At 38.4% G+C, this 17,628-nt stretch overlaps 1 protein-coding gene across 2 annotated transcripts in view; it reads left to right on the top strand.

Annotated features, from left to right (window-relative positions):
- LOC108425192 (cAMP-specific 3',5'-cyclic phosphodiesterase 4D-like) overlaps positions 1 to 17,628 on the top strand; it is a 264,509-nt gene that overhangs the window by 16,712 nt on the left and 230,169 nt on the right. For both annotated transcript variants that reach the window (XM_017693666.2, XM_017693667.2), the window contains exon 2: positions 11,241 to 11,473. In XM_017693666.2, the coding sequence (XP_017549155.1) occupies positions 11,241 to 11,473 (233 nt within the window). The remainder of the gene's footprint in view (positions 1 to 11,240; positions 11,474 to 17,628) is intronic.

Below are 17,628 nucleotides of genomic sequence, written 5' to 3'. Positions count from 1 at the left end.
TTTGTCCTCCTAATAAAACACTAAATTTGCATTTGTATCTCAAAAGTCTGTTGATGAGGAGCTTCATTTAACAGCAGAAATAGTCAAAGCAGCTACATGGAAGTATGAGCCCCAAAGACATGCTGAATAATTACAACATTATTTAAGACCTGAAGTCAGATGTACGTATATGAGACAACACAGTACCATGATGTAGCCACAATATGAGCTTGCAGTCTGTGTTACTGTTTGCAAATTCAGTGTTTTATCAGGAGTTGATTCACATTCCCCTGTAATGTTTTGGATGGGAAAACGTTATCAACAGTGCAATCTCTTCATCATTAACCTTTCTTTGTCTCTTGTGTTATTTCACATCTAAACCCTGCACCTCACAGGAGTGCAGCTACTAGGTGTCCTGTGTGCAGTTTGCAGGCGTCTGCATAGCCTTAGGCTGGTTTTACATGGCAAAACTTTCAGGCAAATTAAAAACAATAAAAGTCACACGCAAAACGTTCAGGTTCGTAACATCTCAGTCTCCGATTCTGTAATAATTTTAAGATTTTGGCTCCCAAATGCATCTGAGCTCTGTTTAAAATTAGTGAAGTGAGAAGGAAATTATTAGCCAAGTTATGTAAATCATGAATACAATAGGCTAAAAAACAATAAACGCTGTCACAAGCAGCTGTTTAAACAGCTGTTACCGTCAGCTGGCTAGTTGACGCAGACGATTGAGAAACTCACATTTATTGTTATGACTCATAAAACAGACAAAATGAAAAACTGTCAACCTTGAGTTCAGGGAAGGGATCTCCTTTTCAACAGTCCAGTCTTCATCTTCATTTTCAGTTTTGTTTTCTTGTCCAGCGATTTGGTGAAGGTTGTATGTTTTGCCATTTTCTTTGGTTGCTTCATGAAACTTCCTTCACTTTTTGCAGCTGAGTTTGTGTGTGTGTTTGTGAGTTTGGCAAATGAGTTGCAGGATGCTTTACAACATGCAACTCAAGTGCAACTCAGTTTTATGTAGGTTTCAACCAAACCAAAGTTACATGAAAGTTTCATCATGTAAAGTCAGCCTTAGTAAATCAAATAGAAGTTCATGCCACATGGTGAGCACATATTGCGCCTGCATTTTTTTGCGCTGCACCTGCGCTCATACGTAGATCGAGCCCACAGTGTCTTCACCTAACCGTAGAATAGCAGACTGTTTGTGCTTGAGCCACCTGTGCTGTCTGTGTCACTCTCGATCTGCTTTAATGAACTGAGATCTTTCATTGATTGGAACATCTATTAATATCCGTTTCACTGACATGACCTAGTCGTGCACATCATCACCTGTGACACTCAAGACATAGTGAGCATCCTGTATCTGTGTCTTTGTGAATAAGGACAAGGCTCTCATTGCATATTCTGTTCTAGCCATCCGGTGTGCCCTTTATACAACAGGCTCACCCAGTCTCCTCTGAGACTGAAATACCTTAAAGGGCCATTTGTATATTTGCATAAGTTGTTGCCGGTACCTTCTTGACACACAACATTTGTATAGTTTCTTATTACATACCCTGCATTGATAGAGGCATTAATTCCTCACCAAATCCGGATTTCTCAGTGTCCCAGATGCCGTTGCCTATGTGTGAGTGCAGTTATGAGCATGATGGGATAATTGAACTGTATTCATATTAAGGTTGTTTACTCTGTGGACTGTGGGGTACATGGAACTGCAAATATTACAAGAAACCCCTAGGCAGTTGTGTTTCTTATGCATCCAATTTTGTGTGCGAGGTGCACTGAAATGACAGCCTGCTAAAAATACTAAAAAACAGACATGTGGCTACTACATAATACGCTTTTTCTATTTCCTTAAAGCATGAAAAAAACCGTATTGAAAAATAAAACCAGGAATTCTGTCTTTTAAATGAGATAATACCATAAATCACGTTTAGGATGACCGGACACGTGAACTGACAAGGTAAAAAATGTATGATTTGATTTCAGATTGACTTTAAACACCTTTGAATGCTACAGAGCAGAGATGAGCTTTGAGCTGAGATTTAAGAGCTGATATGGAAAGGGTGAATTTAATGCTGTGCCCTTGGCACTGCAAAGGCTCCCCAGAGCTTTAACTGAGACAGCCTGGAACAGCCAAGAGCGATTGATTGGCAGTATTGAGTGATCTTGAGCCAGAGTTAAAGGAGAGTAGGTCAGCGATATAAGCAATGGCCAGGCCATTAAGAGGGTTGAAATCAATTAATAGAATGGATTTAAATGGAGCTGGAATTAAGCAAATGAGGAGCTACTGGAAAGAGACTAGAACCAGGGTAATGTGTCTTTTTAGTTTACGTTTGGGTTCTCAGTGTTGAGGGAACCTGCATAGTCATGTGTGTTTTAATTCAGAGTAGTTTTACCTTAAAAAGCTTTTGGTATCTTCAATTCAAAAGTTAAATAAATGAATTGAGCTGCACGGTGGTGCAGCCGGTAGCGCTCCTGCCTCACAGCAAAAAGGAAGTGCCGGGCGACCAGGGTCCTCTCTGTGTGGAGTTTGCATTTTCTCCCCGTGTCTGTGTGGGTTTTCTTGGAGTGCTCTGGTTTCCTCAGTATGAGGACATGCAGTCAGGCAGTCTGGACATACTAAATTGCTCCTAAGTGTGTCTGACAATATATGTCTATGTGTCTGCCCTCTGATGGACTGGCGACCTGCCCAGTGTGTTTTTTGCCTGTTGTCCAATGAATGCTATGATAGGCTCCAGCACACTCTGTGACCTTGGAGAACAAGCAATATATGTGGTGTGTGTGTATATATATATATATATATATATATATATATATATATATATATATATACCATATGGAGTGTGTGTGTGTGTGTGCTATGTAAGAACACTACATTGTAATGTTTCAAGAATGCTGCACTGTAAAGGAATTAACAGATTTTCTTTACAATGGTGGCGATAGGAACCAGGGGTCATAATGTGAACAACACAAACTTGCACTAAAAATGAAAGGCCAACTCAAGTCAAAATTTTGTGTCAACTTTTTACTGCATATTTTTATTGAACTCAACCTGAGGGTTCACTTGGCTCACTGGGGTTTAAACCTCCAATCTTCTGATAATGAGGTAAATGCTTAGACAGTTATGCCACTTGGGGAGCTCCAGAAAGCATTTCAATTTCTACGTCCTATGCTAAATGTTTAATGTACTATGAGAAAAGATTTTTTTTCAACTTTGAAGAGTTAGTAATATGATTGACTTAAAATAATAAATGCAACAAAAATTAATTGAATATCTGATATGATTTGTTTAAATAAGAGAATGCAAGACATTTTTAACTTACTATTTGATGTTCAGTTATCCTGCCTTCCGCCCGAAGACTGCTGGGATAGGCTCCAGCACCCCCCCGCGACCCTGACGGAGAAGCAGCTTAGAAAATGGATGGATGGATGGATGGATGGATATGTTATCTGAGTTTTTATATGTATTGTTGGTAATTAGCAATAGTGATAATTCTGGAAAGTTTTAAAATGCCTTGCATCTACCTGCCAATTTTTTTTTAGAACTACAGCAAAGCAGTATCTCAGACATCAGGCAACTTATTTATAATTGTTACATGTAATAGCTTTCTGTGAGGTAGCATTAAGAAAACTTTGAAAACTCCACATGTCTAATATTTGAACAGCACCACTATGAACAATTCTGACTTTCAGCTTTTCAGACTACTCTAAAAACTGAATTAAGCAGAAATTAGGAAAGATCACTGAAATTTTCCATTAAAGCTAAATATTTCCTAAATGACCCAGAGCCATTTAATTGGAGGCTTTTATTTAAAATAAAATATCTAATAGTTCAATTTCTTTTTAATAGGTTTTTTAGGCCATTAACTAGAACATGATGACCAAAAATCAACATATTGTGCAGTCCTACTTAGTCAAATGTAGATGCAGAAATTGCTAATGTCCCCAGTATCAGGTCTTTACGTTTGGGTAAAGATAGTAAGTTTTGTTCTGCACAGATTGCAGTGTAGAAAAAAAAAACCTTTTTATAGAAACCTGTTAACTAATAGGAAACCACTATACAGCCCCCATGTGGCTCTTGTTTTTGCCTAATCAAAGATTCAGTTCTGTCATGCTGTAAGTGTTTGTATAATACTGTACCGGTTCATTTAAGCCACAGCCAACCCACCGTGCTTCCTTCTCTTATTTCCTTTCCTGTGTATCCACATGGCCACATTTTATGTTCCCCGGGTGTGCGAATGTGCTCTGATTATAAATGACCCCCTTAGTGCATTATGTCGGGGACTCTGCTTTCAGCATGTCCCCAAGCTTTCACAGGATGACTCAGGCTAATCATATAAATAATGAATTGTGCATTAGAGCCTTGTTGCAAAACGAAAAACAGGAAAAGTAAGAGATACAATAGCAAAATAATGGACATTTTTGGTCTGTTAATTTTATATCTGTATACAATGAAAACAATACATAATGAGATACAGCACAGTGCATAGTTACACCATTAGATAGCATGGGTGGTGGAACATTTTCTGTCTAAAATCATTTTTGTACATATCGTCACTGGTGTAACTGACAGCTTTAGCTTTTCAGATTAGCAGTGCCATGATTTTCTGGTGCGTCATTAGTTAAGAGTTTATTTAGATTGACTGTTTACCAAAATGAAATGGCAGCTTGGAAGCGGTTCACTTCCTTTGCTTTTCCATGTGGCATTTCCACATCTCTCTGCAGCATTAAACTACCCCTGTGGGAAAAAAGTCTATGTGAAGTGCTTCATAAACATCAGTGTCCCTCATGGCACAAGTTGTAGAAGAGTAAATACGCAGTAGGCCAAGTAAATCCACATATGAAGTTGGGGCCGTAGGCTTGAGGGAGGCTTTCAAATATAAAAATGCACATTTCTGCAAATACCCCATCTTCTGTACCACCAGAGTTTCACTTCATCAGTACATGGTCTTGTAAATGGCATTGTTTAGGTTGGTCTAGGTTGCGGAAAGAGACCACCTCTCATTTATTTAACTTCAGTCACAACAGCTTGGAAGGCGAAGATCAACAGAAAATAGGAAAAGAAGCAGGAGAATTCCAAATCTGGAGTCCAAGAAAGGATCAAATATACAGAGATAACTGGACTTATGGAACTATGCAAATTCTGGTACAGCACCAAACCTGTCACCATCCGTCCCAAATCTGAAGACATCCATGGGTGTTTCTGTCCATCCTTTCAAAACTATGAGTCTGAAAGGATGTGTAGCTGTCAAGAAGTTGTTACTGAGAAAAGGAAACAGACAAAAAGAAAAATAAAATGCAAATCAAACAGAGAAGAGTCCAGACCTCGACATCACTGAGTGTGCTTGGGATTACTTGAATTGTGAGAAGCATGGAAGCGACTTCTAAGACTGAACTTTGGAGGTGTGAAAAAATATCCCTGCAGATTTCTTCTTTCTTTTGAAAAGAAAACAAACTGTAATAAAGACAAATGGTGGACATATAATGAAGGTTTAGTTGTGAAGGGTTCTGTTTTTTCTGTTAAATATGTTTTTTTTCCCCTCCAACTTTTATACAGAGCTGAATGTGGCCTAGGGCTCTCACAATGGCTCAATTAAAATATATGACTTGTTTAGGAAATAAATAAATAAAATGTAGCTTCTTGATGAAGACAGTAGTTGACAGTGATGATGCATATTTTAGATTCTCAGACTGGTCTCTCGCAGTAAGAGCTTTATGGACATGCTTTTTGCTACACAATGTGTGTAAAATGTATCTTGAGTAAATAAATCCATGACAATTGTGTGTCTCAGATTACTCTATGAATCATCAGAATAGTTGTTGATAGTGACAGCCCCATTGTGGAGATTTTGCAGCTGCACTACCATTCAAAAGTTTGAATCAATGTTTTCAAAAAATCAAATACATTTAGTTGCAGGTACATGTATAAAGAACGAATTACAGTGTATTGTTTATTATTTCTTGATGGTTGAAACATCTTGTTAAAATGAACATGCCTGCTTCAGTACCAAAAACTATAGTTCCTCATTACTTTATTATTATTTTTTCATTATACCAATCAAAACACAAGTGACACAAAGGGATCCTTGTTTTTTCCTGATATAGTCATTCTTGTAAGTCATCATTGCTATCCAATTCTTTGTTACTCTCAGCAGTGACACGGATATTAAATCAATATTTTAACAACCCAGCCGTTGTGGCAGGCTACAAAGAAAAGCTCAGAATTCTATAAGGCCTAGAAGCTGTCACTTGCTGTCATGTTAACTTTCACAGGGGTAAAGTTAACACTAGTTGGCAAGGTGCAGTTAGTTCTGTGCCTGACGAAACAGGCTCTAGATCTTGTGGGAGAATCAAGTGTAATAATTAACACTGAATATTTGTGAATGTGGGAAAATCACCTGACTGTTTTGTTAAATTAAAAAATGCAAAACAAATCTTCATGTTCATTCATTTTGCCACTTAGGTCGCAGGCTCTGCATGTGTAGTGGCCAGAATGTGAATTTTGAATTTGATGCCTGCAACACATTGCAAAGAAGTTGGGAAAGGGGCAACAAAAGACTGGGAAAGTTGAGGAATGCCCAAAACGTTCCAAAATGTTTGGAACATTCCACAGGTGAACGGGTTAATTGGAAACAGGTGAGTGTCATGATTGGGTATAAAGGGTGGCATCCCTGAAAGGCTCAGTCGTTCACAAGCAAGGATGGGGCGAGGTTCACCACTTTGTGAACAACTGCATGAGCAAATAGTCCAACAGTTTAAGAACAATGTTTCTCAACGTGCAATTGCAAGGAATTTAGGGATTTCATCATCTACAGTCCATAATATCATCAAAAGATTCAGAGAATCTGGAGAAATCGCTTCAAGTAAGCGGCAAGGCAGAAAACCAACATCGAATGCCCGTGACCTTCGATCCCTCAGGCGGCACTGCATTAAAAACCGACATCATTCTGTAATGGATATTACAACATGGGCTCAGGAACACTTCAGAAAACCACTGTCAGTGAACACAGTTCGTTGCTCCATCTACAAGTGCAAGTTAAAACTCTGCCATGCAAAGTGAAAGCCATATATCAACAACACCCAGAAACGCTGCCGGCTTCTCTGGGCCTGAGCTCATCTGAGATGGACTGACGCAAAGTGGAAAAGTGTCCTGTGATCTGACGAGTCCATATTTCAGATTGTTTTTGGAAATCATGGACATTGTGTCCTCCAGGCCAAAGAGGAAAAAGATTGTCCAGATTGTTATCAGCGCATAATTCAAAAGCCAGCATCTCTGATGGTATGGGGGTGTGTTAGGGCCCATGGCATGAGTAACTTGCACATCTGTGAATGCACCATTAATGCTGAAAGGTACATACAGGTTTTGAAGCAACATATGCTGCCACGCAAGCAACTTCATTTTCATGTTCTTGTTTATTTCAGCAAGACAATGCCAAGCCACATTCTGCATATGTTACAACAGCATGGCTTCGTAGTAAAAGAGTGCGGGTACTAGACTGGCCTGCCTGCAGTCCAGACCTGTCTCCCTTTGAAAATGTGTGGCGCATTATGATGCGCAAAATATGACAACGGAGACCCCGGACTGTTGAGCAACTGAAGTTGTACATCAAGCAAGGATGGGAAAGAATTCCACCTACAAAGCTTCAACAATTAGTGTCCTCAGTTCCCAAACACTTATTGAGTGTTGTTAAAAGGAAAGGTGATGTAACACAGTGGTAAACATGCCCCTGTCCCAACTTCTTTGGAATGTGTTGCAGGCATCAAATTCAAAATGAGTGAATATTTGCAAAAAATAAGGTTTATCCGTTTGAACATTAAATGTTTTATCTTTGTAGTGTATTCAATTGAATATAGGTTGAAAAGGATTTGCAAATCATCGTATTCTGTTTTTATTCATGTTTTACACAAACTTTGGGAATTGGGGTTGTATGACAACAGACCATTACTGTGAGACGCAGCAAAACACATTTGGACCAACAACGAAAAAAAACTTCATGCTTGATGAAATGAGGTATTTAAATATTCTTTATTTTCTGGATGATGTGTGTTCATGTTGTCAGCTAAAATGGCGAAAAACAGCCGCGGCATGAAGCTTGAGTTTGCATTACGTCACGTCTACTTCTACTTCTGTGAGTTTATTGGCTCGTGGCAAAGCAGAAATGCGATTACTGTCTGACTCATGTACACACAAAATATTCCCATTACCTGATTACTCAAGCACAAATCAACACGTTGATCGGATTGCTGACAAAATCTAATTTTCTGCAGTTATCAGATTATTAAATGCATGCAAACATACACAGTGTCTTAAAAATTACACAAGCATGAGTTTGTAAGAATTGCTGGATCCCTTGTGTTTGTGGTGGGTCAGTAAAGCTGCATTGTGTTGCTGTAGGCAGTGCGAGACTGCAGTGTTAAGTCGATGCCAATTTGATAATGATAATTAGCTTTTCATTGCAGAGTAAACACATCATCTTGATAAGAAGGTATATTTTGTGGAGGTCACACTCTGACATTTAAACATTTCTCTATGTGAAAAAAGTAATGGGACAGTTGGATTAGAACAGTGAAATTAGAACCCTGCTTCTTGTTTCTTGGGGTTTTTTCTGTCATAAAGGAAAGTTATTGATTTAAGAATTGAGTTTAGGTGTCAAGCTTTTCCCTTTGATCATACTTTTATTATTAGCTGTCAAACATGATGAGACTCATGTCTCTTAGTCCATTGTAAATTAATTACAGCCTACATGTAACCTGGATCCTGTTTAAATGTTACCCCATAAATATGACCAACATTTTTATCTCTCTTTGATTGACAGTAATTAAACCTTATTTTCAACACTCTGTCATGGTTTGTCTGGTTAAACTCCGCCTCCCTCTGTATCTTACATTCTGTCATCTCCATTGTTTGTCTCTAGCTCCACTTCCGCTTTGTCTTCTCTTCACCCTGTCTACTCCTTAGTTCAGCCTTTCCAATCAGTGTTCCCTAGTCTTGTCTAGTTAGTCTTTGTGTATATAGACCTTGTGTTTCCTTGTCCGGGGTCTGTGCCATGAAGCAAGGCTTTCTTCTTAGATGGCCAGCTAACCCTGGATTTTCTGTCTTAATGGTGGATCAGTTTTTACCAGGCTATAACATTGTAGTAACTTATTCTGCATGCTTTACCTGGGACAGGTTAACTTTGGGATTTTTGGGTCAAAAACAGCTCTTAGACCAGTTGGAGTGAGCTTTGGACCAATCAAGGACAGACTTCTAATGTAGTTGGACCCCTCTGGTCCTATTCAGGTCACGTTTTTTTCTTCATGACCTTTGTGGCATCAGCCATGTAAAAAAAGTGTCACTTTCAGCAGATAAAACAAATCATACTACATACATCAAGAATGTAAAGTATTTCATAGTCCACTGGGAATCATACAGCCTGTTAATTTGATGAACTATGGAAACTGCACTTACATGCTTTGACTTCCATAACAACTGCTCTTCTTAATATATCCTTGTTCAACTTCAACAGACCGAAAACTAAAATAAAGTTCTGATTAATTTTGTTTAACTACACAAAGTGATAATGTGATTAATCACACACTTGATGAATCACACATGTGATTAATCATGATTACATTTTTAAATAGCTTGACAGCTGCATTTTTTATGTATTTAATAATGTCTCTACAAACAGTGGCCAGAATTATACCAGGCTATGACCTCCTCTGTGGTTCTTTATGGATTTGAAAGCAGGACAAGAAAATATTGATGCCTGTGAAATGTGGTGCTGATAAAGAGAGAATCTTGGACAGCAAAGACAACAAACAAATGAGTCCTTGACCCAGATCAAGCCTCACCTCTCACTTGAATCCAAGATTATCAAACTGAAGCTGTTTTATTTTGGACATATTCTGAGAAGAATACGGGGGCAGTCGTGGGCTGGAGGTTAGGGATCTGGCCCTGTGACCGGAAGGTTGCCGGTTCGATCCCCAGGGCCGACAGTCCATGACTGAGGTGTCCTTGAGCAAGACACCTAACCCCCATCTGCTCCCCGGGCGCCGTGGATAGGGCTGCCCACTGCTCCGGGCAAGTGTGTGCTCACTGCCCCCTAGTGTGTGTTCACTAGTGTGTATGTGGTGTTTCACTTCATGGATGGGTTAAATGCGGAGGTGGAATTTCCCTGGTTGTGGGATCAAAAAAGTATATATAAAAAAAAGAACCAGGAAAAGAAAATTATGCTTGGAACAGTTGAAGGTAAAAGACAGAAAGGAACCAGCAACAAGATGGGTGGGTATGATCAGAGAAACCATTCAGAAGCCTGATGCCCCAAACAGACAGGATATTCTGGAGAAACACTATCTGTATGGTAGCCGGGAGTCAGAATAATAATATATAATATCATAAAACAACAACAACAGCAGCAACAATAATAATAATAAAATAATAAAATAATAAACAAAGCATGTTCTAACAGAGAAAGTTCTCATGAGTGTGTTAGTTATCTACAAATATTGCTAACTTTTTTTTATTTTCAAGTTTAATTTATATCTTTATATCTATTTTGAGTGTGCAGTAATCTAGACTGTCACGTAAATATATATAAAAACAGGTCTCGCCTGCTGCCTGCATCGATTTTTACCTAGCCTCTTTGTTAATGCTGTAAATCTATGGTTAAGATATGTTTCTGTGGCTTTTTGCTCTGGTGGGTTGCGCTATAGCCTACCAGACGTTTTCTATCCGCTCTGCCAGGACAATGTCAGGGAACTGAAATGTGTTATGACTGACAGAGGAAATCTTAATTGCTGGAAAAAGAGGTTAAACACATCAAAACAAAACTTGACTAACCTCTTTAACATATAGTCATTTCTTATGAGTGTATTTCAATAAGGTTTAAGCTAGTTTAATGACTGCAAAGCACCTCTAATATTGTGAATTTGCACAGATCAGAGTTACCTGAGCTATGAATCTTTCTCCTTCTATAGTTAAAATATTTTTCTATAATCATCTGTTGGTAAACATTAGATAAATCAGTAGTGGAACCACCTCTAGGTGTTCTTTAAAAATAAGAGAAGATATTCTGTCCAGGACACCTTTGCTACTTATGTGTAGTTAACTTTATGCTGCTTCTCCTTCAATATCTCTCCCTCTCACTCTCCCCTTCCCCCGGCCCAAGCCATGCTCATATAATAAAAGCGCATTCTTTTTTTTTTTCTTCAATTTAAATGCTGTGACACACCAAGTCATCCCAGACTCTGTGGTTGTCTGTGTTTTGTCAAAGGTGTCTGATGGCTCTCGCGAAACCCCAGAAGCGGAGGCCGGTCCTGCTTCAGGCTCAGAGTCCATTCAGGTCCGCAGGCTGTCCTCCAGAAACCTCCAGCTGCCCCCGCTGGCCTTCCGACAAGCCGATCAGAATGACTGGGAGCGCAAAGAGACAGAGCAGATCCCTCGACCCACCACTCTGGCGCTCCGCATCCCACCACTCATCGCCATCACCTCAGCTGACACAAGCAGGTGAGTACAATGAATCACTTTACAGCGTGTAGGATCTTACTGTGAAATTTGTAGTACTAGACAGCTGGTGTGCTTGAGATACATGATGGTGATTAGTCTGTAAAATTACAGCCCAAAGATTAGTAATAAATTACTTAACTGAGATGTAAAACATTACAGTGGAATTGAAATGTATTACACATATTTTAAGCATAAAGGTTCAAACACTATAACAGCTATGCAGGCACATGCATAAAAGGGCTCAAGGGTGGCTTGAGCCCCTGCCCCTTTGCCCTCAGTGTCCTCTTGGTTGGTGTGTATGAGAAATGTATTTTATATTGCCTCCGGCATTCTTCAAGATCAGTTTCAGTGAGAAACGAAGCTCAGCCTCGCACTGGGAATAAAGCTTGTGTTTTGACTTAGTTTCTGTGAGATTTATCGCTCTTGAGTGCTCCTTCTGGTGTGGTAACAACTGCCTGTAGGTTTCCTCAGTAACGCCCATCCGTCACACATCACCACAGCATTGGAAAACCTACCAATAAAATGCAGATATTGTCTTTAAGAAAGCATTCCATCTGATAATATGGTTATTTTGAATTGGCAATAAGGGGTGTTAATAATTTTTAACACTACGTTTTCATTGTAGTAAAAACACATTTTTATGAGACTCAGTGGAGCTTTTAAACAGAGTTATGACTAAATGCTACGTAGTAAGTGAATAATGCAGTCAGGTTCAGATTCACACATATAGTTAAATTTGTGCTTTTGGCAGCCTTTGGAACAACTGTATGGTTGGTTTTATCTGAAACTTGAATATACTGTCTGTAAGAGTGACTGCAGTGTACAGTAAATAAAATTTTAATGAATAAAGTTTAATTCATGTTCATATAGGCCTTTTTCCCCATTGAGCTTCTGCCAAAATGTCTGTGTGTGGGCCTGCAACCATGCATGTGTGTTTGCATCACAGGTTTACATTTCAGATACAGAATTAGAAAAGAAATCCTAAAATTTACTCATAAAGACAACAGTGTGTGTTAAAAGGGTAACCAAAAGTCTTTTTGTTAGAAAACATAAAATAAATTAAAGAAATAAAAACAAAAGTACAAGATATAGTATATTACATGTTCCACATGTGTGTTTGGCATGCACATGTGCTATTATAGCTCTGAGCTATACTAGTTTATTTACAACAGCTTTTACCTTTTGGCTGAAATGGGTATGAAAGAAATTCTCTAATGAGGCTCAGTCGCTCACAAACTGCAGAATCCAGAACTCTCTACAGTTGAATACTGGTGCAAATCAGAGGCTATAAACATCCCTGTAGTTGTTTCGCCAATTCTTGGCAGCTGCTTGCATCCTCACTGAAGTTAGCTTATTTGCCAGCTTCTTACACAAATTTTCCTTTGGCACCAGAGTGTAACTTATGTATTTGAATTTTAAATGAAAAGAAGCTGACTTCAGCATCCATGGTAGGCTAACTATATATATTCTTTTTTTTTCAGTTTTGACAGCTGCACTGCATTTTATAACATGAAACTCTATCTAACAATTCACATCATGCATCATTTTGAATATTAAAATATTTATATTAATATAAATATTATACATAAATATCTTAATATCACATAATATAAATATAAATATCATGGCTCTTTTACACATGATCATATTTTGTATGTGTAAATCTAAACATTTCAAGCTCATATGAATCTCAAGCTCATTTTTCATAGTAATGAAGGCTGAGAGGTAATGTAGCCAGTGGGTAAAGGTAAGTGTAATGTATGCACCAAAATGCATTCCATCATGTATTTGCATACATTTTTCTAAAACGATACTAATTTCAACTGTTTGTTTGAAGAAAAAAGTGATTCCCATACCTTTTCCAATTTACAGCATTACAATAACTGTACAATTACCGTCTTTTACAAAGTTATGAGAGAAGTAGTGTACTAACATAGTCTCCCTCAAAGCACACACCAGGACAACTCATTTAATGAGTTATAGTCTGAGAAGAAGACAGAATTACTGATGGTGATCTTTTTTTATTTATTTAAAGCAGCACTGTGTAAGATTTTATAAGACTTTTTGTTGGATTTGAAAGAAGTAGGTTTACTGTGTAAGGAGAAAAAAACCCTAAAATGTAAAGCCTTGAATAATTTAAAAGTCAGGTGTTGGGTTGATGTTACACATCATACGTTTTTATTCACATATTAACATCAAAAGAGGGTCTGGCTCAATCTTTAGACCTTAAAAAGGCAAAATCACCATTCTACTGATGCGATGAAGATATGATGACAATAGTTCACTTACATCTTTAAAAGAAACGTCCAAACGGTTTCAACATTGCTCACAGTCATCAGATTCATCCACTTGGGGAAGGGGACTGAAGCACATGTTGCTTGCAATTACACATTTCCACCAGGGAGGTCCCCAAATCTTCAAATGTTACATAGTGCAGCTTTGCTAAAGGTTTAATTAAACGTGTATCAGTATAATACCTGAATTTAAATACTTAGTGCTTTTGCACTGTACTTTTATGATAGAAAACTTTCTTATTGTCTCATCTGCAGCTTGAGTGTTGAGTGTGCATCTGTCCTCAGCAGGAGTTCAGTGTCATTCAGAGACAGCGTGGAGGGCTGGGTGTACTGCAGAAATAACATCACCAACTGTAGTTAATGTAAGCTTTTTAGCACTTTTATGAAGTTGTCTCCTCTTCACATAGTATTAAGTAGAAAGTGACCAAGTAAACAATCAGGTCTATCTTTTATTTTTCACGGTCAGTATGGCTATCATATGCATTTTCCAATAGTGGTAATGACGTGTCGACATTATAGAGTTCTAAACAGATGCTAATATTTTGACTGAATTTTGATTCTCAAAATAATTTAGTTTCTCTTTTCTTTTGATTTTACTGAACCACAGCACTATGTGTAATTAAAGTGAAAAGAAGAATGACATCTTAATTCTGAGTTCTATTTATTTAAGAATTATATCTGTTCAAAGTGGGACACCAGCTGTTTGGAATTTTGCCATAATAGCACAACATTGGAAATGTAGAGTACTGTGCAGAAGTCAGAGACCACCTTTTCATGTATTTGATTTCCAGCCAGAATAGTCCTTATGTACAAATTATACATTATACATCAGGAAAACAAGCAGGGAACATATTTTACAGAAAATTACACTCAAGCCTCCAGCTGTATCAAATCTATCAGTATTTAGTGTATCCACTCTTTACCTTTGTGCACCTCCTGTCACTTTAACTCTTCCATTCTTCCAATCTTGAGACCAACCAGAAAGTCCAAAAGTATGGTTTAAAAGTAAAAGTAAAAGTAACTGACCACCCCAGAGTTCGACGTCCTTCTGTTTTGTATGGATTTTTTAAAATCCTTGAAGATCTTTCTTTGAATAACTCATCGCTATGGGTCTGAAAGGATGTGTAGCAGTCAAGAAGCTGTGACTGAGAAAAAAGAAGAAAATTGCACTAGAGCCTGGAATTGACTGAGGAATAGACCTCAGTCAAGTATTTTCAAGTATCTTTTTGGCATGACCAATTTCCTCAAAGCTATTTTGACATATCTAATATGGGCTTACATCAAGAATATTATCAGATACCTCAGCATCTCCATTAAAGGCTGAAGTGTTCCCACTGAGGCTTGAAGCCTCACAATAGTAATGACAGAAGTAATAGCAAAACTACCATCTTATTTATGGAGCACAACACTTTAATCAGGCTTTCTGTGGAGAATTCAATTTGAACACAATCTCTAACAGTTAAGATGATCATAATAGTATGATGCTTTAGGGAAACTGAGGCCTGATAGCTTGATTAAGCTTTAATTGCTTTGAAAAACTGAGAGCCATATTCCATCATTTTTTTTTCATTACTGTATCTTCATTGTAAAACATTAAAATCCTGAACAAATGCACATACAGTCGTGAATGCACGAGCTTTCTTTCTTGCTCTCTCCATTTTTCTCTTTTGTTGTATGTGCTCTTTTACACAGCAAAAGTGAAAAAAATCGGAGGCTGCCTGCTGCTCACAATCAATGTCCTCCTGCAGCGATTCTCTGAAAAGCTGCTTTATACCCACCCTAAAATGTATTTTTAGGCTGGTCTGCCATATTCTGTTTTAGCAGTCTAGCTCTAACAGCTGATTAGAGGGTTCAATCAAGCTATATTGGCCATCAGACTGCTGCCTTCCATTAAAGTTCAAATGCCCACCGAGGCTTTTTACTGTATTGAGCTGCTTTTTAACGAGGTATGAGATAATCAAGAAATGACTTCTGTTATTTTGAACCACAAATAGCACTGTGTTTTTATGTTATATACCAGCATACTCTGGATGTAGCTTTCATCACAGTGTGCTTGATAACATGAGGAGCTCTGTACTTAAAAGCACTCAGAATTGAAGCGCTGCTTTTGGACCAGTTCAGTTTTCTAGGCACTGTACACCAGTTGCCAGTAAACTTACCTTGTACCTACATATTGGCCATTTTTGTCAGAAACACTTACCATACAATTATACTTTATAGAGGTACAATTACTGGCTGTAGCCCATCTGTTGCACAGTGGAAATGGATTACCACAACATTATAGTCATCAGGTCTACTTGTATTAAAGCCATGAATAAGTTTCTCTGCAGGGTGAATCAGATTCTTAAGATTACACCCAGGTTTTGTACTTCAGGTTTGGTATATGAAGCAGCAAGCTTAGCTTCTCATAAAGCGTTTTTCTCTGAATTTTGCTGGGATCAGTATTTCACTTTTTTCATGATTTATTTTCAGAGAAATGTCTGACAGACAGCTTTTGTAAGCCTGTCAACACAGTCTTGAGTTTTAGAGGGAATGAAATGTGTAACTGTAATATATTTATGTTATATGCCAGTTGTATAACTGGTGTATACCATGAATATATGGACAAGACTTTAAAAAAAGCTGTTGATGCTTCTTTAACAACTTTAATAATGCCAGATAAACTTGTCAAAGCAAAGTGGATGTAGAACCTTTCTTCTGCTTTGGCCTCTTAGTACAGTGTATAACTTCTTGAATCTTTCTAAACTGAAGGCAGGATGAGATTTGTGATAGTTCCAGGGTGGAAGTGCCTCTGAACTTGGCTTATTTATTGTGGTTCAGCAGGGGAGCTCAACTCTTACTGAATACTTCAGGAGTAATGACACATTTATATTGGGCAAATCGCTGACTTCTGGCCCACTGGTTCCCTGGCAGGTAAAAACTCTTGCCAGGGTTTTAGGCTGCTTTCAGTATCAATATTGCTGACCTCAGCCCTTCCATAGCATTATATAATCGATCCTGTCAATCAGTGTCATTACAGCAGACCTTTAGTACCTGTTGTAGCCCTTTACTTCAGCCTGGCATAATAAAATAACAATAATCAATACCCTGCACTACACTCATTATGCTAGATTATGTAGGGGAGGTAACTGTGCTTCTCTGTTTATCTTTTAGCTCAGGCTGAAAACTGTCCCCTCCTCCTGCACAGTGCAACAGTCATAACACATCAGTCTTACAAACTTGACAATATCTTGGGGGCTCATGGAAAGATGGGCTATGTTGTAGCTGATGAGCTTGGTATGGCAGAGAGGGTTGCTGACCAACAAGAGCTAAAAAATCAAAATGGCACTAGCTTCTTTTTCCTCTGTTATTCAAGCCTCAGAACCACCACAGAGCAAGTGTTATTTCAGTAGTGGATCATTCTCAGCACTGCAGCGACACTGACGTGGTGATGGCGTGTGTCGTGCTGGTGTGAGTGGATCACACAGCAGTGCTGCTGGAGTTGTTAAACACCTCATTGTCTCTGCTGGACTGAAAATACTCCATCAACTAAAAATATCCAGCCCACAGCATCCTGTGGGCAACGTCCTGTGATCATGGATGAAGGACTAGAGGATGACCAGAACAAACTGTGGGGCAACAAATGAGCTACTATAGCTGACTTTGCATTTATAAGAGGGGCCAACAAAGTAGATGTGTCTCCTAGTGTGGACAACGAGTGACTATGGAGTCAAATTAGGGTCTTTAATGGTGACGAGAAAAAAAAAATATCGCAAATATAAGATTAGCATTTTGCATTTTACGTTCCTATTTTGTTTCTGCAATACTTTCCCTCTTTTGCGTTTCTTTCTTTTTTCTTTCACTGCTTTTCTTTGCGTTTCA

Source organism: Pygocentrus nattereri, chromosome 18, assembly GCF_015220715.1.
Source record: "Pygocentrus nattereri isolate fPygNat1 chromosome 18, fPygNat1.pri, whole genome shotgun sequence".
NCBI classification, from domain to species: Eukaryota; Metazoa; Chordata; class Actinopteri; order Characiformes; family Serrasalmidae; genus Pygocentrus; species Pygocentrus nattereri.
The sequence above is the reverse complement of the archived record's forward strand: the minus strand, read 5'-3'. Positions and strand labels throughout refer to the sequence as shown.